The following is a 27,983-nucleotide window of genomic DNA, read 5'->3' on the forward strand; positions in this document are numbered from 1 at the left end:
TCAGAGACTGTGCCTATCTGCTTTGAGAGAAAAAAGAAAAGAAAGAAAGAGCGCCGTTTAAAGCAAACAATTGTCACATAAAAAGATAAACACTAAAATAAAAATTTGACTTTTTTTTCATTTGTTAAAAAATCAACTTTTTCTCAACAACACCAAAACCATGACGTTAACCTCTGACCTCCTCTGGCTAGAGAGGATTTGTCCACTTCCTGTCTGCTGGTCCGCGTCCAGGTCAGTTTCTCCGGGGCCTCTGAGCATGCTCATTGTGACCACGTTTATTTTTAGAGGAACTTTGATGAAATATGTTTCTTTGGTGTGGAGGGGGGGTATTAAAGTTGTTTTTGCAGAGCTGAAGAGATGTCATTTAAACAGAACATAATCCATAAGCTGAATTACAAGCAGAGACGTCCGTTCCCTCCCAGCTCTTCCTCCCCCCCCTCGCCCTCCTCCTCTGTGTGTGTGTGTGTGTGTCTGTGACACAGCTACATAATGTCTGTCTGTCGCCGTCTGAATGTAGGCTGTAAATCTGGCAACGCACATGTAACGGGCACACACACACACACACACACACACACACACACACACACAGAGCTGTCCTCTTGCTCAGTAATGCTTATTTATTGGAACACTTTAGAGCCGACGTACTTGTGTCTGTAAATTGACAGCTTGGCACAGTGCTGCAGGGAAAGAGCTTGCTGGACCGCCGCTTCATTTCAAGACCGGCTGATTGGCAAGAATGAAAAATAGTTCCACTGTTACTGTACGCCAGTGACATTTTAGTCCAGAAAAAAAAAAGAAAGAGAAGCAGATTTAACTCTCACCTTCTAACGAGCCGCCATTTGTAAATGCTGCAAAGTTTAAACAGATGGAAGCGCTCGATTTCCAAAGGTACGTTTTGAGTGATTCATCGAAGGAAGCTTCCTCTTAAAAATAAAAATAAATCGTGCTGGATACATGAAGATTTTACACAACAATGAAATGAAATAACAATTTATTTTTATTGTTTGTTTTTTTATTCTGCGCTTAATTTCTCTGGATTAATGTAAAAATGATTTCTCTGAAAGATGATGCACACCTTTAACTCGAGACATTATAAACGGATCATTTGGGATATTCTGCAGAGCCGTGATGTAAAAACTGATCACTTTCAAACAGATGCATTTATTTATTTAGCCATATTAACGCCCCACTTTAAAATACAGGTCTTGATCAGGCAAACATTCATATCTGATAATTTGGTCCATAATCTCCAAAATGTAAATGAAGCCCTCACGTTATTATCCAGGGCCTGCTTATTTTTTAATTTCAGTTTTGTTTATTTTTTTTTTGTAGTTGTTGTGCTTTTTGCTCCCCTGCGTGTTTGCCTGAGAATCATTTAGAAGGCCACATTTCAGATGTGCTTCACCTGTGGGGGCGGGGGCACATCAGCGGCGTCGTTTTTCGCCGCGGCGCGGTGGATGCAGTGAGCTCGGCGCGTTTGACGGAAATCGCTGTTATTTCCAGTCGTGTTATAAACAAAAAATATGCACCTGCTGATCAAACTGTTCTTTCTCTTCGGCTCGTCTCTGTAGAGCAGAACGAGCTCCTTGAGCGGGAAAAAGCCGTGACGGCAAATCAGAAAACATTTGGTTAAACTTGGTTTCGACCACGTCAGTGACGAGAAAAGACATGTCCATCTCGTTGTGGTCATCCACACTTTTATGTATATGTATAAGCAAAGGACAAATCAAGCAAATTATGCTTCTCTTGTGGTATTTTTGCTCACAGTGGAAATGCAGTTCTTTCACATCATAGTTTGTAGTTTCTGGGTAATTACATTTGAAAATTGCCCCCACCCCCAGAAAGCTCCACTAATTTGTGCTGGTCCAACTTTAATGCACCCGCTGCAGCATATACACAGATATACACAGACTGTTAAATATATGCTTTACACAGAATCAGGTTACTGATGGCCAGACCTGCTCGTGAATTTAGAGCTCGCGTTCTTTTTATTTTCAGTGAAAAAACTCAGATCCACCTGGCTGCTCGCTCACCACAGAGAACTATTGAATCATTACTGACAATATAAAGTCAAAAGTTCAGATACTGTGTGTGGACATGTTGTTGGTGATGCTGATGTTGGTGTTTTAACGCCTGTTTTAGGAGCAGACCTTGATATCGGCGCATAAAGCAGGACGTGTTCTTTATCAGCTTTAAGCTTCATTGTTGTCAGCGTGGTTGCTCGAAGGCCTGCAGCCCTCGGCTCTGGGAGCTCTTCCTGAAAAGTGTTTACGGAGCTGTGTTTTGCGGTCGGTGTGGTCTCCCGCTCGTCCCCCAGGCCTCGTAAAAGAGCCTCACCACAGGGCGGCTCAGCCACAGACCGCAATACCAGAAGTCACACATCTGTCGAACAAGCGGCGTGCCGAAGCCTCAGATTTATGTCCGGGGGCCCGACGGGACACGAGGGAAGGGCTGCACGCTTCGCTGTGGGTTTGCAGTCATTTTAGCTTTCTGGCGCAATTCACAATCATCAAACGCTTTTGTTGCATGTCTCTTGAAGGTAAAGACGACTTGGATTCATAGAGACACGGGTCAGGTAGGGTTGCACTCGAATTTTCATTTGCTTTTATTGAAATTCCATCACAATTATCAGAAACACTAAAGTCCCACAGATTCAGTGAGAAAACATGATTAGTCTTTCAAAGTACTTATTTTTCATCTAAAAGAAGCACAGTTTTGCTTTTTATATTATTTATTATACTATCTATTATTTTGTAATCACTTTTCTTTTATAAAATAGTTGGAACGAAACCGATGAGGTGAAAATAAATTGCAGTGATTGTGCATAATCGTTGGAATTTCCCATTTGATTAATGCAACCAAAAGCTTTTCATTATCCAGAAAGCATTTCGGTTACATAAAGCATTCATTTGAATTCGTTTAAAGCATTTTCAGAATAGTGTTTCGTATTGTGAACGAGACAGTTTGGAATTTCAATGAATATCAATGCCGTGAACATTTGATTGTCCTGAATCTTTCTCTTTCTCTCACACATACTCACACGCGCACACGAGCACGCGCTGCTAGCCCTGCGATGATGGCTAACGCAAGCCGTTTAAACAATCGTCCCAATCCCCCCCTTATCTTCAGGAGTTATGCCTCTAAATCTACTCATAATACACAGCTCACTGAGGGTGTAATCCCCGGGAACATCAGAATAAATCCACGCTATATCCGCTACATGCAGACCAGCAGGCCGAGCCAGGGCCATTATGGAAGGGACGGAGGAAGAGGAGGTGGTGTGTTAGCGAAGGCCGTTAATGGGTTGTCTATGAATACATATTAACACCAAGCCATTAAGACACCTCCATCCAGGAAATCCCTCTGACCCTCTGATGATACAACAGCTGTCCAAAGTTGAAACTTTAAACCCGCAATCCCTCCGCTGTCACGTCTCTTCCTGCCTCTCTTTTCCCTCGTTTTACTCTCAACCATACTGTGGCTGGATTGTCCTGGATTTGTCCCAATAGAGAGGAGAAAAAAAAATCTTCCACACAGGACCCAGAGGCAGAGAGACGGAGCCAACCGCTCATATTTGGGGCCCGATGAGAGAGGACGCAAAACCCAGAGGAGGACAAATAAATGACGACAATCAAGAGGGCACTTGTTTTTTGGGGGGAGGCGGGTTTTCGTGCGACCTTGTTCGACCTTTAGTTAAAACAAACAAACAAATCAAATTGATCGCAACTCTGACTCAAAGTCAACTGTCAGGACACATGGCTGTCTGCTGCATGGCTCGTGGCTTCCGTCCTGCCATCTGGAGAACATGAGTTCTGGGGAAATCCTTGTCATTTTAGAAAAAAGTCCAGAGGAAGATGAGGAGGAATAAGTGGGCTTTTTAAATCTTGGAGCAAAGTGAAGTGACGGGGCGATCAAATTAAAAATGCAAACTTGAGCACTTTCTCTCCGTCTCTCTCTCTGTCTTCGCTGCTCTCTCCCCGTGTCTCTCCACCCTCCTTTCCCAGGCCTGAGCGAGCAGCCAGCAGAGCCATCTTAGAGTCGGGAGGGGGGGAAAAAAAGGAAAGAAATCGAGGCCCCTGGGCTCTTTGGCTCCTTGGCTGGACGACAGTTTCCTGGCCTGAAGGGGTCAGCGGTGGGCTGTCTGAGAAACTGGCAGCCATTGGGGCTCCAGAGGGGATGTTTTTCAGTAAAAGAGGGGGGTGGGGGGTGTATCTTGTGGCTGGTTGGCACAGAGCGGACACTGACAGTTTCCAAATAGTGTTGTTCCTGCCAGGGCCCGCTGAGCTCTTACACATTACACCAAACACAGGAAAAGACCAGAGGCACTTGAGGCCTGGTGTTATAAAGCCCCTGACAGACTCCTAAGAAAACGATAGGGTGCCTTATTTATTTAGGGTGCGCACGGCAATGTTTTTATAACTCTCAATTCTCCAAACAATTATTCATTGCAACATGGTGTATGGAGAGTACGTTCCCTGGCAGGAAGAAGCCTTCATGATTGCTCTAATAAGTGTTTTTTAATCATCCTTAATTTTTTTCTTTTTTTTTTTTACATGCTATATAATATAGTATTATTGCACTTTACTAACATTTGACAATAAAACCTTTTCACAAACTTTTTGGTTGAATCTACATTTGGTTGCTTTAGGATCAAAACTGCTCGCATTACATTAATATCAGACTGTATATAGAAGATGCACACATCCACCATGACATCACACACTGGTCAGTGGACTGTTGTTCCGAGGCCTTAACTTCCGCATTCGGCTGTTGCCATCATCAAGCTGGAAGTGATCATAGAGGGAGGAGTGCTCCACCACCACTACAACCACCACAACCACTGGGACAGAACACTGTTAATTATTATGAGAGCACGGACCAATGGTGGGATGTAACTTAGTACATATATTGGTAAAGTATATGTTTAATGTACTTGTACTTGTATGTCTTACTTTACTTTGCACCTCTGCGCTGATACATATATGCATATATTGTTCTCACACTGTTTATTAATCCTGAACACGCCTGTCAGCCAAACAAGCCACGCCTGCTAACACTGCCTAACTGTGAGCTTCAAAACAATTAAAACAAGCGAGTTAAACAGAAGTTCAGCTGCTTTCTTTTTGTCAAAGATGGCTCAATAAACTTTTGGAGCCAGCCTCCAGTGGCCATTAGTGGAACTGCACTGTCGCTTCATGTTTCAGTCCCAAATGTTGCCACCCAAGCTTCCCAGTAAAAGCCCGAGATTGGGACAGTGAGGAGAGAAACTGGGAATCAGTCACCACAATCATTTGTCATAAACATAACCAATGAAACACTCAGCGCTGCAAACATGCTGACAGACAAAGGACGTGATCTCTCGTCGAGTCTGGCACTTTCTATAAACGATTATTTTTACTTTAAGCTACAAACATAAGGAGAGTCGGGTCTGAGCAAAACAGTGAACCTGCGCGGCGGCTCTTCCAGCTCCAGCGTGTGACTGTGTGTGTGAAGCAGAGGAAAGTGTAAAGCGTTGCTGCCTTACTGCTTTGCTGATAACGCAGCCAAGCGCTATATGAGAGCAGTACATTTACATAATGAAGCCATAAGTTAAACGATGAGCCGTTTTACCACGGTTTACTGCGGGTCAAGAGCATCGCACTTAATTAATCATACCTGTGGGTGCAGTGTCACCTTCTGGACACATGCTGCACGCTGCACTCCCACACGCTCACCCTCGTTTCAGCATGTGAGAAAGAAAAGAGGGCGTCTTTGATGCAGAGCAACCGGTTCAGTCGTGAAACCGCGATGCCAGCATCTGACGTCAGGCAGAGCAGTGAAGAAAGGCCCGCGTGACCTCTGTGTGACCTCTGAGCACGACTGCCTGATGAAACATAGTTACAGCCTGAGTCTGCGCTACCTTGAGAGTGAGAAGGAGTGATTGCCTTCCATCCAGCACTATGTCGAGGATGCTTGGGGGAGAAACGCAGTTGATTTTTTATCTAAAAGAAAAAGAAGAAAAAAGTTTCATCCAGCCTGATGTGCACTCTTCCTTTTCCCCCCTGTATGTGAATCATATTAAGTTTAAGTGTACCTAATAATGACTCTATTATTACATGTTTGTCTTTGGGAAACCCAAAGCTGCAAGGCAACCAGTACATTTCACACAACGTACTTAAATACTCAAAGTGATTTATACATACATGAAGTCATGAAAGATAAATGACTTTTGAAGCTCGACTGTGTTGTGATGCTGCAGCTAAAATAAACTCCCTCATGGTCGTCCTGTGATGTTTCCATCCGAGCACATTTTTCTCTCTTTAATTGTTCTTTGTTCCTTTTACTTTAAATCTTTCTCAGGTGACTTTTCCCCCTTCGGACTGACAAGCTCTTCCATCTCCTCGCGTTCATTTCTCCTTTCACAGCACTTTTTTTTTCCAGCCTCCGTTACATCCCCTCGCCTTTTAATGTCTCCCTTTCAGCCTTTTTTTACTTATTTGTTTTACCTTCGTCCTCTTTCTTTCTCCCCTCACCGAGTCTTCCTTTTAATCCCCGTGTCTGCTCGGTAAACCCCTCTTTACCCCTCGTCCTCCTCTTATTCCTCTTTACCCTCGTCCCTCGGCTTCTCCTTCGTATTTCCATATCCCCGAGCTGATTCCCCTGTCCCCCTCACTTACAGCCTGTTGTATTCCCTGTCTCTCTTCTCATCCGTTTATCACTGGCCCTTGTTCTGTTAATCCCCGAGGGTTTTGTTTATTTGTGTTGGAGCTGCTTTTACAGCTTGCGACTGACCCCACCTATTTTCTCACCAGTCATTTGAACAGCAGGGCTGCTTTGCAGCTACTCCACCAATTAACATACCATTAGCATAATATTTGCATGTGTGCATTAGGGTGTTGATGGGAAGAGAAAATAACAGTTTTACAGGGTTTTTTTTCATGCCACAAAAAAATATACATATTTCACGGACTGACGTTAAAGCACCCACGGGCTTCTTTATCTCGCTTTGATTCTGCTGCTGCGCGGTGAAAAATCATCCTGTTTTCAAGTTTACTGTGAAAAGTTCTGCTGCTCTCGTGTGATTGGCCCACCTACACGTTAGCATCTGATGGTGATGAGTTCAGTCATTTCTACTTGTCTAATTTGTTATGTCACCATTATGGTTCGATCAACCTGTTACATAAACGTCCATGTTTTTTACCTTTTTAGAGTAAAAGATAACAAACAAGAAAAACTTGGTGAAGGTCGGCTGTTTCCTGCGTATGAAATATAAATGAAGACTTGTATATGTTTTGTAAATATTTGCAGGAGGACGACAGGGACACACGAGGTCAAAGGTGAAGGGTAGAGGCTAAAGAGGAGGGTATAACGGTGCCCATTCAAAGTCTTATGAATGAAAGAAGAAAGGAGCACAAATCACTGAGAAAGACACACAGACGAACACTCTGCACAGATGCATGAATGGAAATAAACAAATGTCGATGGAGACGCACCGACGGGGATACAGAGGGCTGAAAGTAGGCCAGCTGCCGGCGGATTGAGCCGGCGAGCGTTTCATGTGAGAGCTGCGGCTGAAGCGGAAGGGCGACGTGTCAGGGGCGGCAAGCCAGTTTTCCCGGCCTCGACTGGGGATCAGCCCCCTGGGCCTCGCTGTTCCCCTGCGTGCCACGCCTGTCTCTCACACGCCGCCGCTCTCAGATCTGTCACATTAGGCCCGTCGCTCAAACACCGGCGACGCTTTGTTTTTGTTTGCCTCGTGTCACGCCGATTACTCCGCTCGTTGGAGGACCCGACTGAGGGAAGCGGATGAAGTTGCGCTCAGGTCACGCCGGCCATTTACCGCTAATGTCCGCTTGGTCACTGGCCATGTTTTCCAATCAACACCCCCACCGCCATCTCACCCCGTTTGTCTCAAGGCTCGTCTCGCATTGACTCACCCCCCTCCCTCCCCAAGAAAGAACAGATGCCAGACACAAGTGATTGAACGTAATTTGTCATGTTTGCATGCAAAGACACAAGGACCGAGCGGGGCTGTCATGTGATGATGCGATATGTTCTACATGTGAAATGTCACACATTAATCCGCGTGCAAAGCTCCTCACACTTAAATCACGGAGAATAAAGTGACTGGGTGGCCATGTGCCAAAATGATTTTTTTTCTTTTAAAAATATATTGAATATACCATATGCCTGCACGTCTATATTTTATTTTACATCTCTGCACCATGTGACTTCGTTTTTATGGTTTGAGTGCAAACACTTTCTGATAAGGGATTATTTTATGGACTCTTAATGCATCAGCCACCTGATATTAATGGCCAGACGCACAGCCTCTTCTCTTATTTCACTTTTCTCCCCCCTCTCTTATTTTTTCCCTTTTTTCTTTTACAAAATGAGACATGACTGATGAAATATTTGGGGAAAATGGCAGCTTAAGTACTTGCTGAAATCATTTTTATGATGCTTTCATTTTGGGGGGGGTAAATGATGCTGCAGTTTGTGTAGACATTAGTATGTTAGACTGAGGATTAGCTGCTCTGCCAGGATCAAAGATGAAAGAAGGAGGAGGGAAAAAAAACAGACAACTAGACCCGCAATCGTGTAATGATCTGGGTTGTAGTGTAGAATTAATATATAATTGCATTTTTAAAAATTGTGTTCGCCTCTAGAATCAATGAGATAACAGTGCATTTTCAAAATAAAGGACCTAGTTTTTACCCTTCTTTTCTCATTTTTTAAAATAAAATAATAAACTATATTTAAACAGGTTCATTTTAGATTCAACGTATAGCAACAACGGCGATAATTATTAGCAATTTAGCAGTGTGCTGCTATCCTCCCCAGCTTTATCGATAAAAACTAATAAGTAATAAAACAACATTAATACAATCAAATTCAATTCCAGGCTCACACTGCATGATTTCAAAAGCAATTCCCGCCTTACCCTTTATGTGTGTGTGTGTGTGCAGTCCTACCTCCTGCATCGTGCAGTATAAATGGAGTTATATATAATATCTAGAAGGCCTGTTGGCCCTGGCTGCTGTGCTGCACTCAGCTCTCTAGCTGCTCTTGTCTCTGTATAATCCTCCTCCTCATGAATACATTAACGCCGGAGCCTTAAACTCAGCTTAGCTGGGGGCTCAGCGTCACAGCACATCCTATTACCGACTTTAAATCATTAATGTGACATCGTTTTCACTCAATTTCCAAACACCCACGGTTTGAAGAAAAAAAAAAAGCTGTATATTTGAGCCGAGGCAGTGCAGGCAGAGGGCCGTGCTCACAGTCACGCCAGGTGCGCGTTCACGCATTCAAGTTTTGTTGTTTTATTTTTTTCAAGCGATCCACGGGCTACTGGGCCTGCGCAAAAACTTTGAGCAAATTAAATCAGAAAAATAAGCAGGCATTCAAATGTAAATATGTGCTCATTGTAATAGTTTCCCCTCTTTGGTCTGAGCTATTGTGATGGAAATACCCGCTAGATATAAATGTGGTTTAAGCTGAGCAAACTCCTACAGTACACCTTAGGGTGTGTGTGTGTGATTTAATCTGAGTATAGCCACTGTTTGCTTCCTCCAGCATCTCACGTACTGCTGACAATAAAGAAAAAAAAAGGGGGGGGGGGGGGGGGGGATCTGAATCCCCTCTCTGCTCCTCAACTATTCACACATAAACCTTTTCTCAGATTTTACCTCCAGGCCGCCTCTGAAAAATTCACAAAGCCCAGAAGGAAAAAAAAGAAGTCGTCCTCTTAATGTAGGAGTTGTGGATCTTCCCCCATCCTGCCTCTTTATTGCATCAAAAGGGTCTCTGTGTGTGTGTAGTTATGGTAATTACCAAAGCACGTAAAATCATCTCCTTGGAGTGCATTTAACTGTTTTCACGCACAGCGCGTCGAGCCGGGCTGTGGAGGGGGTTTAACATATGGACACAGATGGGGGGGGACAGTGCTTTAATGGGTGCCCTGAGTGGGGTTTTGTGTTCTTTAACCCTTCAGAAGTGGAGGCACGAACATCCCCAACCTTCTTAAGCGAGCATCAATTAAAGATTTCACTTTTAAAACTGGTGACAGCAGCACAGCCAGCACTCTGACAGGCCGGGGAGGCTTATATGGACACTGCGAATATAGGCTACTCTTCTTCTTTTTATGATTAGCACACACACACACACACACACACACACACACACACACACACACACACTTCATCACTTACACCCCCCCTCCAGCCCGTCTCCCCGTGTTCCCTTGTTGTGCTTAATTAGGTTATCAGGTTGCTAGTGGGCCATGATTCTTCTCCACGCCTCCCAGCTGGCCCTCTGATTGGAGGGGCAAGAAGGTGGACTTGGCATAATTAACACGTTGTTATGGAGATGATTGAATCGTTTGGCGACACATGGGCTCACATTAAGCCACTTTAGAAAGAGGAATGAAGAAACGTCGACACTACCAGCACTACTACTACTTTAAAAAGTTGTCTGTCTGCTCGTGTGTTTATGCTGTGGTGTGTTCACTGCATTATACCTTAAAAAAGAGGGGGGAAAGTGGCAGTGTACATTTGTATGTTGGTGTGGGGAACCGTAAAGCCGTGTGAATGTGTGGAGGAAAAGAAGTGACCAGGACCAGGACAAGTTTTTTTACTGAACACATTGCTGTCTTTATTAGAGCCTTGTCTGGCAGTAATACTGAAAAAAAGTGAACTTAGAACAGATGGTGGCAGCCCACGGCTTTTTTTCCCCTGTTTTTCTTTATTTCTTTGATATTTTTCTTCTTTTTTTGTGCGAGCACTGTGACTCTTGCTTTTCTGTGGCATGGATAACATCAATAAAAGAGACAGTAGGGAGAGGAAGAAAAAAAAAAGAAATATACAACTTATATTACACTGTGTTATGAACAAAATATAAATCTATAACTCTATGTTATATTTACATAATTATCTTTCTTGAATTTTCAAGTTGAGATGGTAAGATTTTTTTTTGTTTACTAGTAATAATTCTCACTTTGTTTTGAGCTCCACTCATGACTTTGATTGTCTTAAATAATATCATCATCATCATCATCATCATTTTCATTGTCTTGATATGGGGACGGACCTTGCCAGCAGGGATGACTGATCTCTTAATGCCCCACCCAAACACCCACCCTCCTGATACTGTTTAAAAAAATGGACTTATTCATTTAGTCCCCTCTTTCCAGCATGGGGTTCAACAAAGGTGTGATAACAGGGGTGACTATACAGCAAAATTAAGACCCAGAAGCTTGTTATGTGGCATGTAGGAAACATCTAGAAGCGAGAATGTGACATGAAAACAGCACACCTGAAGAGCAGTCATGGCTCCTGTAGCATCGTGTGGAGCTCAAACAAAGCAAAGGGCTCCTGATGAAGATACTGCAGACCCACACGCGCACACAGTGGAACAGCCTTGGTGGATCGCAGTAAACACTGCTTTCTCATGATTAAAAAAAAAAGTCACTGCTACCACAAAAAACAAAAACAACAACAACAAAACAAAAAAAATGTCTATATACAGGATTTTTTTTTCAAGAAACAAAAAGGACAGCATAGGATTTGTTTGGTTGTCATGATAATCTCTTCATTTGAAATGTGCCTGTATGTGTTGTATCTGCACATTTGGGATGTACTGATATATCGGTTGAATATATTATCAGCTAATATTGACCCTCGTTGACAGATATTGTCAAATAGGTTTTATTTGGATTAATTCTTTAAAAAATCCAATAAAAGACTCTAAAACTGGTCAGGTGGTATCTCTTTAAAACAATTTCATTGCTTCACTGGTAAAAAAAAAAAAGACAAAGGGGGTGTATAAATACCCCCCACCCAAAAAAATGTATATTTATATGTATATATATATATATATATATGTATGTATATATATATATATATATATATATATATATATATATATATATATATATATATATATATATATATATATATATATATACACACACACATATATATATATATAAAAATGGCCGATATATCGGCCTAATATCGTTATTGGCCGATATTCAATCCTGCTGATTTCGGGATATTAACAAATAAGACATCCTTTATTCTGAATGTTCAAAAAATGTGTGATGAAGATCTGAAAGACTTTCAAACAGGTCAGTATATTTTTGTACAAAAGAAAGACACTGAAAAAATATTGGTATTGGCTGTCAGCTACATTATAAACATCAGTGTTGGTATTGGCCCAGAATTTCATCGGTGCATCCCCCAGTGCGCACACGTGTGTGTGTGTGTGTGTGTGTGTGTGTGTGTGTGTGTGTGTGTGTGTGTGTGTGCGTGCGCGTGTGTGGATCCATGCCAAAGATGTTCCACTGTGTCGCCGTGAGGCAGCCAAACTAGTAAACGGGGACGGGTCTCTGTTCACAGAAAAAGTGACAAACCAAAAACATGTAAAAATTTAAAAAAAAAAAGAAGAAGAAGAAGAGGAAATTCACATTATACATTATGATAATCATTACAAATAAAATTATAATAACAATATAAAATCATGTTCTTCTTCTCTGACTGCACAGAGTCTGAGTGCTTCTTAGAAATGGGTTCGGACATGATAAAAAGGGTTACGTCTTCAGTTCGGACGAAGGCTGGCGTCCATGTCTTTCAGTCCAGCTCACCCGCCCGCACAGGATTAATAGGAGGGGATCAAAAATAAAATAACATAAAATAAAATTGCAAAACAAAGCAAGGTAAAATGACAACTTTTTGTTTAGATCTAAATACCTACCAGCTAAATAGAATAATGCTTCATTGACTGTTTCATATGGTCATAAAAACCCAATAAAGAGGAGAAAAATAAATTATACTGTACATAACTTACTAAACTTAGGAAACGTTGACCATCCTTATAATTATTGTTAATAATATTATTAGACTAGAGGCAGTTTGAAGAAAAATAATAATAAAATACAGTATTCAAATACAAACAGAAACACTGACTGGCTGACTTCACCTCAGCTCCGCCCACTGCAATACAGCAGGACAACGTTGATTGGAGGGTGGGGGGTTAGGAAAACACTGGACAGAACACAGTGTGCGTGTGTGTGTGTGTGTTACAGGAAATAACAGCAGCAGCATTAGTTGCCTGTCTTTCTGCAGTATTATTAGCTTTCTTTTTGCGAGCGCGTGTGCAAACGTCCAATGGTGGAGCACACACACTGACACACACTCGCACTGTTGGGATGTTTCGATCGAAGTCGCACTGATGTGTGGGGTTTTTTTTGCCCTGGACGAGATCGAGATAGAAGGATGGAGCGAGAAGGAAACCGGTGGATTGTCTCGCAACACAGTGCTTTTGTTTCTGCTCCGTGACGCCAGAGAGACTTCCCTTTGCTGCAACCCACCCCTCCCCACACACCGAAAATCCACTCAAAGTGGGACAGTCCACTTTGTGCTGGTCAGTCCCGGCTGGACCGTCCCATTTGATTCCATGCGATGCAAGGAGGGGAGGGGGGGTTAGCGGGCGGTCACAAAAAAACACAAAGGGGGAGAAAAATTGGGGGGGATTGCTGACAGCACACTGCGAGGTTGAAGAAAAGATATCTTTTTGTTAAAAATAAATGTCTCATGTCTTTCAGGTGCTTTACAACAAAAGGGGAAAAAAAGAAAAGTCTCTTTTTTCTATTATTATTCAAACTTGTAGCACAAAAACAACAAATCACATTCACAAGCCACTTATTGGCACCGTGTACCTGAGTGAGAATATTATAGAACCAAAGAACAAAAAAAGCTGTTTTATTTTTAAAAATGTCTCTTGATAATAAACAGGTCCGCCATCTTAAAGTGTCATGTTAGCCTTTGACAGGTCCTCTGTTTTTCAGTTTTTCTTCAACAAACGGGACTAAAAGGTTGCTTTCTGAGAGCCATGTTGCTTTCTCTTCACTCGTGGCATTACACTCTAACACCTGCAGTACTATGTGGGTATTCCTCAGCGAGCTTCAGAACTGCCTTGGTCGTCTCTTCCTCCAGTCAGTGTGTAACAGTCAGTGTGAGTGACAGGTCCTGTGCTTCGGTTGATTGATCAAAAGATGCTGGTATCAGGACTCCGGGGGGAGAGGAAGGGGAGGGGAGTGGATCTGGCTCTATTAGAAGAGTCCATGTTAGTCGGGGGGGGGGGGGGGTGAAACTGGTTCCAAAGCGATTGGCAAAAGTGAAAGGTTTCTTCCTGATTGGTGGGGATTTTGTGAGATTAACCAGCGGTGATTGGCTTACAAAAAAACAAAACAAAACACAAAAAGCAGGCGGTGCTGATGCCGTCCTATTGGGTGATATGGTTCTCGTTATCGCTGGCGTAGTCGCCATCTTCGTCCTCGTAGTCAAAGTCGTCGTACACGTCGCCATTGCTGTCGTCTAGCCTGAGCTCCTCCTCCTTGATTCGCGGCTCCTCCCCCTTGAGGCCAGGCATGCTGGGGTTCTGGTGGTGGTTGGCGTTGGGCTCGGGGCTGCTGGACATGCTCGAGTGCTCTGAGGGCATCTGGGGTGAGGGCATCCCCGCCATGGATAGGGCACCTGGGTAAACGACGCCTGCAGAGGACAACGGCAGCTGACCCTGCTGCCTGCACGCACAGAGGAAGAAGGCTGTCAGCACATTAAATGCAGCGCTCGCAACACTTTTGAAATCACATAAATGTTGAGATCCCTCCCTGAATGGTGACTCTCTCTCTTTGAGCCATTAAGAAAATTATTACACAAATGGGGAAAAACTAAATCCCTTTCATATCTGTGTGGTAAATATAAACCTACAGCCTGTGTGCTGTTAGCTTAACTTCTCATTAAAACTGGAATTGAGAGAAAACTGACAGTTTGACGTCTTCAGTCTTTTCTCAAGCACCAACAGTGATTCTTAAAGCATCACGTCTGAAACCTCTGACATTTACAGTCAGCGTGTTTATAACCTGAGTGCGTGTTCTCAGCTAAACACTCAGAAACAGCTCTTACTTTCTAAACACAATACTGCACTTGATGTGGATGAAACCTCATGGCCTGACCCACACAGAACGCATGATTTATCCTGATGTGTTTTTTAGAACAAATGTTTCTTTTTTTCAGAGAAGAAAAAAGAATTAAACTGCATTCAGTCTGTAATGTTTGGATTCTACATCCATACTTTACACATCTGGATATCCATGTGCATGTGTGGTCACTTAAGTATATGGCCAAACTTTAATGCAAATGGCTTCGCCATGTACGCACAACAGAAAAAAGCCACATTTGTAATTTTTACTCTCTGCTAATAATATTGTTATTAGCAGAGAGGTATGTTTATTCAAATAATGGTTTATGTTTCATGCAGGAAGACAAAACTGATTTATTTCTCTCATAAGATTTTTGGAACAATGGTTTGATTCATCGAGAGAGTTGTTGTAGTTTTTTGTTGTTGTTTTTTCAACAGCCTTTAGTTTCAAAATACAGGATCTAAGCATATAAAATTAATAACATTAATACAACTGTAAAGGGACAAACAAAATCTTCCTATGGGCAACCATAGGGTTCAATTCTAAGTGGATAAAACCATATAAAGCATATAAAACTGTAGCTGTTGCTTCTCTTGACTCATGATTTAGGAAAATAAAAAAATCAAAAAATCAACTCAAAGGTAATATCCAAAAAAACCATCCAAACAAAACTGTGCATTTTGTGCTTATTATCTCATAACACTCACTGTGACCCCTTGTGAGAAAAGTAAGCCTGCATCCTGTAGTTTAATTTCTGATATTATTATTATTATTATTATTTAAAGGACTGTATTTAAAAACACTGAAAATAGGAAATTTAAATCACACTAAAGGAGAACACCTCCTGCTTCTGTTTATAACTAATTCAGCATCTTGTTGTCACGCCTGTTCCGACACAAAATTCAATTTGTTAAGGTGAGGGGCGGGCCTCGCTGCAGGTAGGCCGCAAACAACAAAAGGAAATTATGCAATTATGCGCTGACTTGCTTTCTCCAAATTTCTGCTGTGATCTTTTTTTTGTTAGTAATTCATTAAAAACTGAAAGATTGATTGATTTTTTTTTAGGCATTTGATGTGACAGGAAAACAAAGAAAAATAAACAGTAACTCATTTAAAATATGAAGTACAAAGTCAAACCAAAAAAAAGTAATTGTTAATCCCTGTTTTCTTACTGGAGAAAAAACAACCAACAAACAAAGAAAGCCAACCCACTCACCCCACACTGAAGTACTGTCTCATTTCCTGCCTGCGGGACCTCATGATGGCCTTGTACTCGCCGATGCGCAGCTTCTTGCCGTCCACCAGGCAGGTGCGTTTGGGCCGTGGCTTGTACTTGTAGTCGGGGTATTTTTCCAGGTGCTGCTTGCTGAGCCGAGCCTGCTCCTCGTAGTACGGCTGCTTCTCCAGGTTGGTCATGGCTTTCCAGCGTGAGCCTGCACACACAGAGCATGTATTGTTAGGGATGGCTGCGTGTCTTTGGAAAAAATAAAATAAAAACAGGCAGATGGGGAGTTTCCAAAGAGAGCTTTTGTCTAAGGGAGGAAACGTGTAAAACTGTGAAATGTGATCATAGAGCAAGACGACAAATAACAGCACAGAGATGAACGATAATGAAAAGCTGGCATCGATGTCGCTGCACTGTGAGCGCCGCTGAGATAATGTTGGACGTTTCACCCGGAAAGAGAACGCATAGAGCGCTAAAGGAGGTTAATGAGGGGAGCAGCGGGGACGACAGGTACTCATCTCAGCTAATGAGGACTTCACTTAACCTGCTGTCATCTCTCAGCTCAGTTTCTGCTTGCAGCATCAGCGCCCTGCATGTGTGTGTGGGTGTAATCTTGAGTATGTCTTCCCCCTGTGTGTTTCATATCTGGTCTGAATTTGCACTTGACTACTGTATGTTTAATGGTTAAAAGCTGTCAGCGCTCGGCTGTTCGCTCTCTCGGTCTTTCTCTCTCTGTTTTCTGCGATCTGTTAGCAATCGAGAGAGAGGGAGGGAGGGAGAGGGAGAGAGAGGAGGCTTATTAAAACCAGATTTCCCTGTGTTATAAAACGCTTAGGAGCTCTTTAAAATGTCAGGGCCGATCCCGGCGGTCTGGGGGAAATGTCAGGCGGCCTCGCGCTGCTTGTTTAATGCATAATGAATTATATCATCATTTGTCGAAGCTGTGCTCTCCCTAACCGTTCATTAACAGCACTTACACAATGCCACTGCTTGTAAGGAAATCACAATTAGTGTATGTGTGCGAGTGTGTGTTTAAGAAAGTGGAAAATACAACTCACACCGCTCTTCCTTTCTCTAGGGTTATTCACATGAGAGGGTGGAGCAAAGCCACTTGTCATTCACACCGTGCGAGTGTAGGTGTGTGATTTTTACCAAGGATCTTGCTGATGTTGGAGTTGTGCATGTCGGGGAAGGCCTGGAGGATCTTTCGCCTCTCGTCCTTGGCCCAGACCATGAAAGCGTTCATCGGCCTTTTGATGTGCGGCTCGCTGCTGCTACGACCCCGAGACTCTCGGAATATCCTGGAGTCTGACACGCTGGGAGAGCCTGGGGAAGGGAACCAGGGTGTCAAACGTATACAGAAAACTGGACAAGTTTTGTTCATTAGACGAGCTAAAATGCTGGGAATTTTTTTTCATGGGCGAGAAAAATCTGTTGCTCATTAAGCTAAATAAATATCATAAAAATCATTTTTCTCATATTATAAAAAAGTCTGACTGACTCACTGATCACACGTTTGGGAGGACAGCGACTACACAGAGTTTTACTCTGTATGCTCAAGTTCATAGAAAGGTAACGGTTATTTTCTCTTTTATTCAGGAAAAACAAAAAACAAAAAACTTAATTATGAAAATTATTGATATCATTAAAAGTCTTTCAAATCTTCATTACTCTGTCGTGGAACAATCAGTGAGCGAAATATCGTGGTGAAACAGATAAACAGCAAATTGGTAAACATGACCTCATTTGCAGGCAGGCTGATATCAGTTAATATAAATATTTGGCAGATATACGGTACCAGCCCTGGAAGACTTTCATCTTCTTGTCATCGTTCATCAACACTCACAGCCTTTTTCTCAGTTTAGTGACTCCATGCATAAACTGTGTGTGTGTGTGTGTGTGTGTGTGTGTGTGTCTGTTTCCCTACCGTCAGAGTCTCCACTCATGGTGAAGTCCAGCATGGCGTGGCTGAACTTGTTCTCGGCCTGCTGCTTCAGCTGTTGACTCAGACTCTCCAAGGCAGCTTTGTCCTAAACAACACAAACAGTTCACAGTTGCAGTCGGTCAGTGACTGAGTCAGGGAATATGTGAATGAATGAAACCACAAACCTGCAGTGATGCCGAACAATTTCCTTTTGCACCCACAACAAGTCATTCTTGTGACTGACTCTCTGTCTCTGATTTCATAACTATGAAAAGCAACGACTGTCTAATGTTTAAATGTGTCACAGTTTCAGTGACCGGAGAAGCCGACTCTCTGTCGAGAGATGAGAAATTCAGGAATATTCCTCATACTCGCCTTTGATCTGAAACAAATCTGTTTATTTATCGTTTTTCTATCAATACAGAGGCTGCAGACAAATGACGGTTGTAATTTAAGTAGAAAGGCAGTTTGTGTTTTGGTTCATTTCAGTGTCAGTTTGTGGAAGCATCAAATTGTTTGAGTGCGTTATGCCCGCATGTTTGAACACACATCTGTGTGTATTGTTTGCATGTGCAAGAATGTTGATTACATTTACTCCTATCTGGATGTTTGCCGCTTTGTGTGTACACTGCATATTCTGTGTGTACAATGGATTGTGTGAGTGGGCTTGTGTGTGTGGCAACTCCTGGCAGCCACCTGCGAGAGTGGAGTGCTGCGGCTTGCCTCTCTCTTGCAGAGGCCCCCAAGGGTCGACGCATTAGAGAGAGAGAGAACGAGAGAGTGCAGCACAGACGAGAGCGAGGCCACGCCGCACGGCCCCCTGGGTATTTATTACAACCAATAAAAGGCTGATTTACTGAGCATTTACATGCTTAATGCAAGCAGCCGGCACACTCTGCGCTAGAACTTGACTGCAGACGAGCACACACGCTCGCACACACGTACACGGAAGCGCACCAGCGCGAGCGTTTTACAGTTTAATTATACGATTAGGAGCGCTACCCAAAACACTGTCGTCTTCTAAAACAACCTTCCAAAAAGTGTCCCTCTCCATTTACATGTGACCCTGGCGAGCTGGCTGGCTAGATGGAGGGAGGGCAGAATGATAATGAAATGCATTTTCTCTGTTTTTAGTCCAATAGAGTTTAATTGTTAGCGATAATTTCCTCCCCAGATTGGAATAAATACTGCTAAAAAGACAGGAAGGGAAGCGGGAGAATAAAAGCCAGAGGCGCGCAGCGAAACATGTTTTCGCAAGCCTTTTAAAAAGTATTTTATTTGGAATTTTGTATGTTTTTATAAACGCTCAATAACCTGCCAATGGGTTGGAATTATCCAGCCATTCTACATGCAAAGCAGAAGTATTTAAAGAACCTTCCTCATTTCGCACAAGTGAAAGCCTCATTCAAACCTCCTTCCACAAAAAAAAGATAAGAGCACAAAGTGTGCTTCTTACTTTTAGATCATAAGATTAAATGTGCTGTTTCGAACGGTTTTATGCCATGTGTGTGTGTGTGTGTGAGGCAGAGATGGAGATGAACAGGCAGACCGAGTGGATGACAGCCTAGTCTGACATTAAACCCCAGTATAGTACATGAGAAACGTGGATTGAATGGCTGACACTGGAGCCAAGACACAAAGTAGCGACAAAACTAATCCTGTGTGTGTGTCATGGATGACACTGTTGTATGTGAACGGCGGGAGCTCGCCTGTTTCACACAAAGCCAAAGGGAACAGGAGTCAAGGTGAGCGTGTGAGGATGCAAACGAGTTATGACTTACAAAAAAATATTCCCAGTGCCGAAACTAAAAATGTTTTATAGTAACAGGATTGCATGTCAAAAAAAAAAGAAATGTAAAACAGAAATAAGAATTTCTTTCAACAATTCTCCCGTTATTATTAATAAGTAATTATTATATGATTCCACAGTACAACTGATATAAAAAACTTATAATAACAGGAACTTGAACTGATCTAACGAGACATGAAAAATGTCAGTGTTTAAGCACCTAAATGTCTCCACGTAAGGAACAAACCGTAAAATACGTTCCCTTACTCACTGGTATAATTATCATATTTCCAGTTCTCACTGGTTATAGTCATGTGTAATGCAGTATGTTACTATCTGTGTACAATGCAGAGATCAGTGTGGGTTAGACACTTTGAAATGTGTCACATCAAAGTAAAAAAAACAAAAAGGAGAAAGAAAGAGAGGGATAGAGCTGTTGAATGTCAGCAGTGCAGATGCTTCCAGCACGCTGTTACCCTGCATGTATGCACCCGAGTGTGTGTTTGTGCGTGTGTGTGCACCAGCTGACTCCCAATGTGTTTAACAAATAACCACAATTTGGCCACGCTGCCGAGGAGCCGGCGCCGTCATTTCACATTACCGTCTCCTTGACGCTCTGCTCTGCCACACACACACACACACTCACACACAGCCCTGCAGTGCGCCTTACAGACACACTCATTACCTCTGAGATGCCTCTGGTTTTACCTTATCTGGCCCTGTTTAGCTTCAACACATTTCAGCGAGAGCATTGTACACCGATTTACCTCCTACATAGTGCAGCGAGGATGGCATATGGCACGACAAATTATTACACGCTGACAATGAGACGGTACAGCTTGTTATGACTTTGGAGAGTCGGGTGGATTTACAGTATGTGTTCAGTCCCAACAATTCAGATTTTTAATTTTTTTCCTGGTTTAAAAATGTGTATTTATTTGTAAGAATCCACATACACTTTTAACTTAACTGAACACTTTGCCATAGAAATGAGGTCATAACTTTGATTTAGTGTGACCCAAAAAAAAAAAAAACCATTAACAAAATGAAGAAGTAAAATAAAGCCCATCATGTTCTGTTACGTAGATGCAATTTTAAGTGCTTTACCTTGTCTGAGCGGCCGTTGTTGAGGCTGAGGTTGCTGACGGCTGCCACCTTGGCATCCAGCACCTGCTGCTCTCTCTTCAGCTGCTCCTTCATCTGCCGAGCCTCGGCGAAGGCCTTGGTCACCGCCTCGTGGTCGTTCAGGTAGGCTGTCGAAGACAGCGACGACAACAAGTCTGCTGAGGCGCAAAGACGGCAAGAGACGGAGACACACGCACACAAACACACACGCAGAGGACAATCAATTAATGTGGATAATCATTAGTGAGTGAATATGTAGGTGGGACTCATGTTGAGCATCTTCATCTCCTTTATTTCCTTTACAAGAAAAACACTGAATAGCATTTTGCTTTAACAGTTGAGCTCGGACGGGAAAATTAATATGTCTTGAGCGTGTGCTTGTTTATTTTTAGGAACCTGGCAGGAGGTTTTTCATGCAGAATAAATCTTCTTCTGAACCGTGAGGTAAAGACATTAACATACACTTGATGAGGGGACTTTGCCAGAGCATCTGTGTATGCCTCTCTCTGTGTGTAGACTCGCACACTCACACAAACTGACCATTTGACTGTTGAGCTGTGGATGTGAGTCAGAGAGCGCCCCTAGGTAGCCTTGTTGCAAGCTGCCCACCACCTCCCACCTGCCATCAGCCTTAAATACACACACACAGCCACTCTAAACCACTCAATATCCTTTAAACGACATTAAAACTCACTTTCGCACATCTGACGGCTGTGACTCTTTTCATCTGAGCCCTCACAGTCCTGCTTTGAAGAGAGGTGGCCACACTCTTATTACAGCTAAAAAGTCCTGCTAATTTTCCCAGTTGTGAACATCTGCTCCGCAAAGATCAGATCTCCCCACTCCTTCTCACTGCCTATTACTCGTATTATTTCTGCAGCTTAGCTTCTGATGAGGCATCTGCTCTGTGTGCACTGCTATCGCCTCTCCCTATCAGTCGGGTAGGTTCTTAACAAAGAGCCCCGGCTGGCTTATGAGGCCTTTATCTGCGCTAATCCGCACCGCTAATGCCATCTCAGGCCAGATTACCAGCTTCAGATTGGTAATGACAGAGCTGTGAACTCTTACAGAAGTCATAACCGGAAAATCTGGATGTGGAAAAAAAAAAGAGAGAGAAAAGAAAAGAGAAAAAAAGGGTAAGGGGCAGCAGGGTTGGGAGGGGATGGAAGAGGAAGAAGACAGAGGGTGATGGAACTGGGTGGCGGTCAATTTTAATCTGGAGTCAAAAATGGGTTTTTTTTCGTGCCTACAATCGTGTTCGTCGCCTAAACTGACTGCAATGCCAGACATCCAGACAAGTAGATGTGACCCAGATAGAGGGGTGGGGTTGGAGGGGGGTCTTGCTCCCTCGGTCAACTTTTTTCTGAAATCTCTACAGACAAGTGTGATACATTTTAGACCACACACACAAAAAAAAAAAAAAACCTCATGCAAGAGGTCAGGGGAAGCTGCAGCGCTTTATGACAGCGACAGAGATGAATGTGTGATCGTGGTAGAAGTTACAGGAGCTGACAGCACTTCAGTTCAGTTTGAAATGAGGAGATGGACAGACAGACGAAGAGGCGGAAAGAAGACACATGCCTCAAGCTTGATAGGTGTCAGAATTTGAAAGGAAGCAGGACAGTAGGGCGGATATGAGCAACAGACAAATCCAAACTCACGCATATTGAAGCCTTAAAGAAAAAAAAGTCGACTTTCTCCAAACTTTTTCATGTTGAACTGTATTTGATTATTAGCTCCAACATGTAAAAAGTACTTTTGTTTAATTTTTAGCTGTTTGTGCTCGAGATTGTTCTGATTCATTTTTGTTCGGGAAGCAGCAAAATAACACGGAACAAGCTTTCAGATAGCGATGTAAAAATAAAAACAGCATATCCCACAGGAATATGGTGGAGCAGAGAAAGAAAAAAAGCTCATTTTATGATTTCTATAGTCTTAAAGAGTTGACCTGAGAGCAGATGACTGAATTCAAATAACCTGAAAAAGGCAGACATAATCTGCACCATCCTGACAAACAACTCGCTTCCACATCAAAACAACCACTTCTCGACTCCATCCCAATTGGTCTGCTCCTTCCATCCCCGATAAACTACGTAACAGGAATCCCAATGCGGCTGTGAGTTGTAATAGCAAACGCTCCGGCGACCGGCTAAACTCAGTGGCAACAGATGGGACCATGAGCTGCAACATAACTGGGATCTGACACACTCGTCCCCACGCTCAAATAATTCAACAGGGATCACACACAAACTTTAAACACTGTAATCCATTTTTCTGAACAAAAAACATCTGGGACTGAAAATCCACTAATCTGATATTAAATCCGCCGATTTGTTGAAAAACAGTGAGATTAGCCGGGAAGTCGGAAAAACTGCCTATTGCACAGGAGGAGGAGGTGGTGGTGCTGGGATTGTGTTTCTGTGCGAGTGTGTGTAAGAGCCTTTGTGTGCGTCTGAGTGAATGTTTGAGTGCGTGTGCTGTCATTGTGTCATTAATGCTGGGTGTTTGCGCTGTCCCGGCTCATGTAAGAGGCTTGTCTAATCTCATTGGTGATACCTCCTGTCTGTCATGCACTCCTCTCTTTATTATTCCCCCGCTTAGTTGCATGGAGGGGAAAAAAAGTGCTAATCCTCATCTCTCTCTCTCTTCCCCCCCCCCCCCCCTTACCTCCTTTCCCTCACTCCTCTGTCTCTTTCAGTCACTAATAAACACATAACAATGAAGCAGCCCCGCGGGCAAATAGCGACATGGAAGAACAGCACAAACACACTAATTATAGCCCGTTACATATGTGTAATATTTGAACTATCAGTGGTGCGTGAAAAATGGATTAAGAGTACAAAATAGTGATTCATTTATGTCATATTTTGTACGTGTGCATATGGCCGGGTCTGATTATGGTACTGGCACTCGCAACAATGGCACCACTGCGAGAAGAACGCTATTCTTGTCATCAGAGCTATAACTGTTTTTCTAAAAGAAGTTTATTGTCGTTGTGGTAACAACTTCCAAGCACCTTTCACAGGAGAGCATTGAAATATATAAGTGCTTATGGAACTGTGGTAAACATCCACTGACAGCTTATTGGCAGGAAAAGAATTCATTGTTTAGATCAGGGACACCAAAACATGGCTATAAGTTACATTTCCTATACTTTAAATGGCTTTGCTACAAATTACATCGAAGGCTTATCAAGCCAACGGTATATTCTGGGGCATTCACTAACATCACTGAACGAGGCTCTGCTGGTTATTTTGAGGTTTCTTCCTGTAAACTAAGGATGGATGGACTGAATGGATTTGCCATCAGAGCTCCCAAACTGTGCAGCAGTCCCTCTGAATCACCACTCTGGTGAATCTCATGATACATTCTTTATTCAGAAAAGATTTTTTTTAATGAAAGTTGGACATTGTGACACTTTTTTCTTATCACGTTTTCTCGTGATTTGTTTGTTTATTTTATGATCCTGGGATGTTTTTATCACTTGTGGTTTTCTTTTGTTCTTTTTTGGAGTCTTCCTGTAAAGCACTATATCATTTTGTTAAATACAAATTTGATGAGTTAATGTTTATTTTTGGTCCATCAACCTATGAACAAGTATGTGGTTTAAATAATAAACATGCACAACCAAACTACTTTGTTCTAAACACTGAATACCCAACTTTTGGCCAGATAAAATGGCTTAGCTGGTCTGTGTAATCCTGTGTAAACATACCTGTAGTGAGTTCAGCACCTGTCCCAATCAATGTGGAAACTGGAGTACCAGTTGCCCCTCAGTCCAAGAAAACAGATATTTTGGTATAGGTTTAACTATTTTACATCTATGTAGGTGTCTAGCTTTGCAGGAGTATGACATCAGCACAGTGCAAACTGCTGTGATTGTTTTTTGTGTGTGTGTGCTGTGAATGTGTGAGCATTTAAATCCACTTACCAATTGAGCTGATTCTGGTCGGTGGTCCTCCAATGCTGGAGGGGGCAACGCTGTGCTTCATGGAAGTGGGGTCCAGCTTGTTCGCAGCAGCAGCAGCAGCCGGCACCTGTGGGGAAGTTGGGGGGGAGTTGGGTGACTTGCTCTCGGATGCCTTAGGCTTGGCCGACAGGTTCAGTGGCTGTGCACCCTCACTGTCCTGCAAAAACCAAAACAGCACAGTTTCGCCTGCTGTGACCACCGAAGGAATTTGGAAGCGGGAGGCGCGGGGCCCACCCTCGCCCTCCCCTCACCGAGACCACTTTCAATGGAGGTGTGCTAATCAAACGGGAGCCCATGCACAGCAATCTGAGGCAAGCCCGGGCGGGACGAATCACAAGGTGCATGCCACTGCCCCTTTCCAAACAGCTCGTAATAAGCGAAAAGATAAAACATAAAAATAACGGCACATACAAAAATAAATATTTGCATATTTTGGTGCGAACCACTGACATTCACATGCAAAATAACCGACTTCCTGTCACAGCAAACTCGACCTTCAAACAAGGCAGTTCATGCACGTGCACACTCCACATGCAGGCTCCGGCAAACATGCACTATGGTACTTCACATGCTAAAAACAACCAAACACACGAGGACGAGAAACACCTTGAACTCATTCGTAAAACTACAGTCTTTCACAGAGAAAAACACCTCCCTCAGACAGTCTTTAGAGGTGTGAGAGTCTTAAGACACTGAACAGAGGGCTGTCTGTCACTTCAATGTGCACTTGGTCCATTAGAAACGGGGGACTTTCATGGTCGGGAACATGCATGTGTGTGGGGAAAAGCAAAGAAGCCCTTTCTGCCTCACCCAAAAACGCACCCATAGCACCTAACAAACAATCAATACGATTCTTAAAGCAGCTGGTTTTTGAGGTCCATTTTGTTAACAATATTTATCAGAGATAAACAGAATCCCTCCACTTCCTATTACTCGTACTGCACAAACCTGGGCTGCAATTAAACCAGAGGAGCAGAAGGGGGCGCTCGTAAGATAGCCTTCAATTAATAGGAATTAATGGAGCTAAAATAATTTTTCTCAATCTGATTTTTATTTTTAGACCAAAGCCTCAAATTTTATTTCGCTATTTTAACTTTTTAGAAAATATGTCCGAGCTGAAATAGAATAACTTTATCTTCCTTAAAGGGAAACTTAGTTGTCCCATAAAAATGATAGCATTTTGCTAATGTGTGTTGATGGGTCATTAAGGTTAATAACACAAAACATAAAAACTAAAACATGGTTAAAATGACAGAGAACGACATGCGTACAAGAAGCAGCTGTTGGGGGAGGTTGACTGTGATCGCTATCATGTGGCTGCTCGTAGCCGCTGCACATTTCGTGAGTGAAATCAAAATGGTGCGTGCTGTTAAGTGGCTTGTGGTGTTGTGACACCCCAAAGATATTTGACAACAAATAAATGATGATCACCTTCTATTGGAAACAGAGACCATTTTTGGAGAAAAAAAAAAAAGTGTTTACTCCAAAAGATTTACATGCTTGACGTGTAACACAGTAAGGATCCATTTGTTGACCCTGAATCCTCCCTTAGTTATGCTGCAATAGACATAGGCTGCCGGGGATTCCCATGATGCATTGAGTTTTTCCTTTCCAGTCACCTTTCTCACTCACTATGTATTAATAGACCTCTCTGCATTGAATCATATCTGTTATTAACCTCTGTCTCTCTTCCACAGCATGTCTTTATCCTGTCTTCCTTCTCTCACCCCAACCGGTCGCAGCAGATGGCCCCGCCCCTCCCTGAGCCTGGTTCTGCTGGAGGTTTCTTCCTGTTAAAAGGGAGTTTTTCCTTCCCACTGTCGCCAAAGTGCTTGCTCATAGGGGGTCATATGATTGTTGGGTTTTTCTCTGTATCCATGAAGCGCCTTGAGGCAACTTTTGTTGTGATTTGGCGCTATATAAATAAAATTGAATTGAATTGTTCTGTACCATCTTCTGAGCGCCCCGCATGAAATCGGAAATCCAGACACTAAAAAAAACGTAAAGTATTCCTAAATTCTTTGATTCGATTAAATTCCCTCATCCATCTATCACTGTGTTGCTCGGCACACAGCAACATCCTCAACACAACAGGCAGCGCTCCTTAAGTAAATCGCCATGTGGACCACCACTGTTATCATGTTAACTGTCATGGCAACATCACCCCTGCTGATGACCTAATCCAATCAGGAGGACCCTTAGAAGGTCACATGACAGGAAGGAAGAATTGGATCGCAGAGGGGCCAGATGTACACAAACCACTCTGTGTAATTAAAACTCCACAATTAAAAGCCAGACACAACATGAGAGGATGGACGGCTTAACGGGTCAGCCAGCTAAAGGCGCACAACAGAGTCAAAATGAGGCCTACAAATACAGTTTCCTTGGTTGTTTCACAACATTCATCTTGTGTATACTTTGGAAAACAGGATAAAAGAGAAATTTTGCCATTACAGGTGTAGCAAAATTTAAGCCTTACAGCAGAGAGAATAGAGACATTATTTGTCCTTATTTTCTGGTCATTAGTCTAATTGCTGCTTAGGCAAAGTAGAAACTGGCATACAGTGGAAAAGAGAAACTGTTGTGTGTATGTGTGTGGTATATTCACTCATTAAGGCCGACTTTCCCTGATTCCCACTCCTTGAGTCTTACTAAGCCTTATGAGCCCCTCACAACTCAATTAAGCCTTTCCAATTAAGCCTCCCTACATGTGTACGTGTTCATGCATGTGCGTGAGTGTGTGTGCACGCAATGAGGCCTAACCGGATTGTCCTTCATTAGGAGGGGTGGGGTGGGTTGGGGGTGAGGGCTTTCTAAATAGATGGAGGACCCCCCAAAGATGCCTTCAGTGAGACAATGGGCTGGAGAAGATGAGGAGAGAAAGGAGAAAACTGAGGAGGATCTTCTCAATCCTGACCCACATTATGGTGGGCTTTGGCTGGGAACGTGTTTGAATATTTATTACAAATAGATAATGCCTATGCCTCT

At 42.9% G+C, this 27,983-nt stretch overlaps 1 protein-coding gene across 17 annotated transcripts in view; it reads right to left on the bottom strand.

Annotated features, from left to right (window-relative positions):
- Positions 1–13,093: 13,093 nt before the first annotated feature.
- The window catches only part of sox5 (SRY-box transcription factor 5), a 249,484-nt gene continuing 234,594 nt past the window's right edge, over positions 13,094–27,983 (bottom strand). For 11 of the 17 annotated variants that reach the window (XM_076875573.1, XM_076875575.1, XM_012919844.5 and 8 more), the window contains 6 exons: positions 24,957–25,152; positions 21,008–21,183; positions 18,115–18,217; positions 17,340–17,513; positions 16,179–16,395; positions 13,094–14,563 (listed from right to left, as the gene is read on the bottom strand). In XM_076875573.1, coding sequence (XP_076731688.1) covers positions 14,266–14,563; positions 16,179–16,395; positions 17,340–17,513; positions 18,115–18,217; positions 21,008–21,183; positions 24,957–25,152 — 1,164 coding nt within the window. In that variant the 3' untranslated portion in view covers positions 13,094–14,265. The remainder of the gene's footprint in view (positions 14,564–16,178; positions 16,396–17,339; positions 17,514–18,114; positions 18,218–21,007; positions 21,184–24,956; positions 25,153–27,983) is intronic. The other 6 variants (XM_076875579.1, XM_076875571.1, XM_076875578.1 and 3 more) reach the window with 4 other exon arrangements.

The sequence above is a fragment of the Maylandia zebra genome, linkage group LG17, assembly GCF_041146795.1.
Source record: "Maylandia zebra isolate NMK-2024a linkage group LG17, Mzebra_GT3a, whole genome shotgun sequence".
Classification (NCBI taxonomy): Eukaryota; Metazoa; Chordata; class Actinopteri; order Cichliformes; family Cichlidae; genus Maylandia; species Maylandia zebra.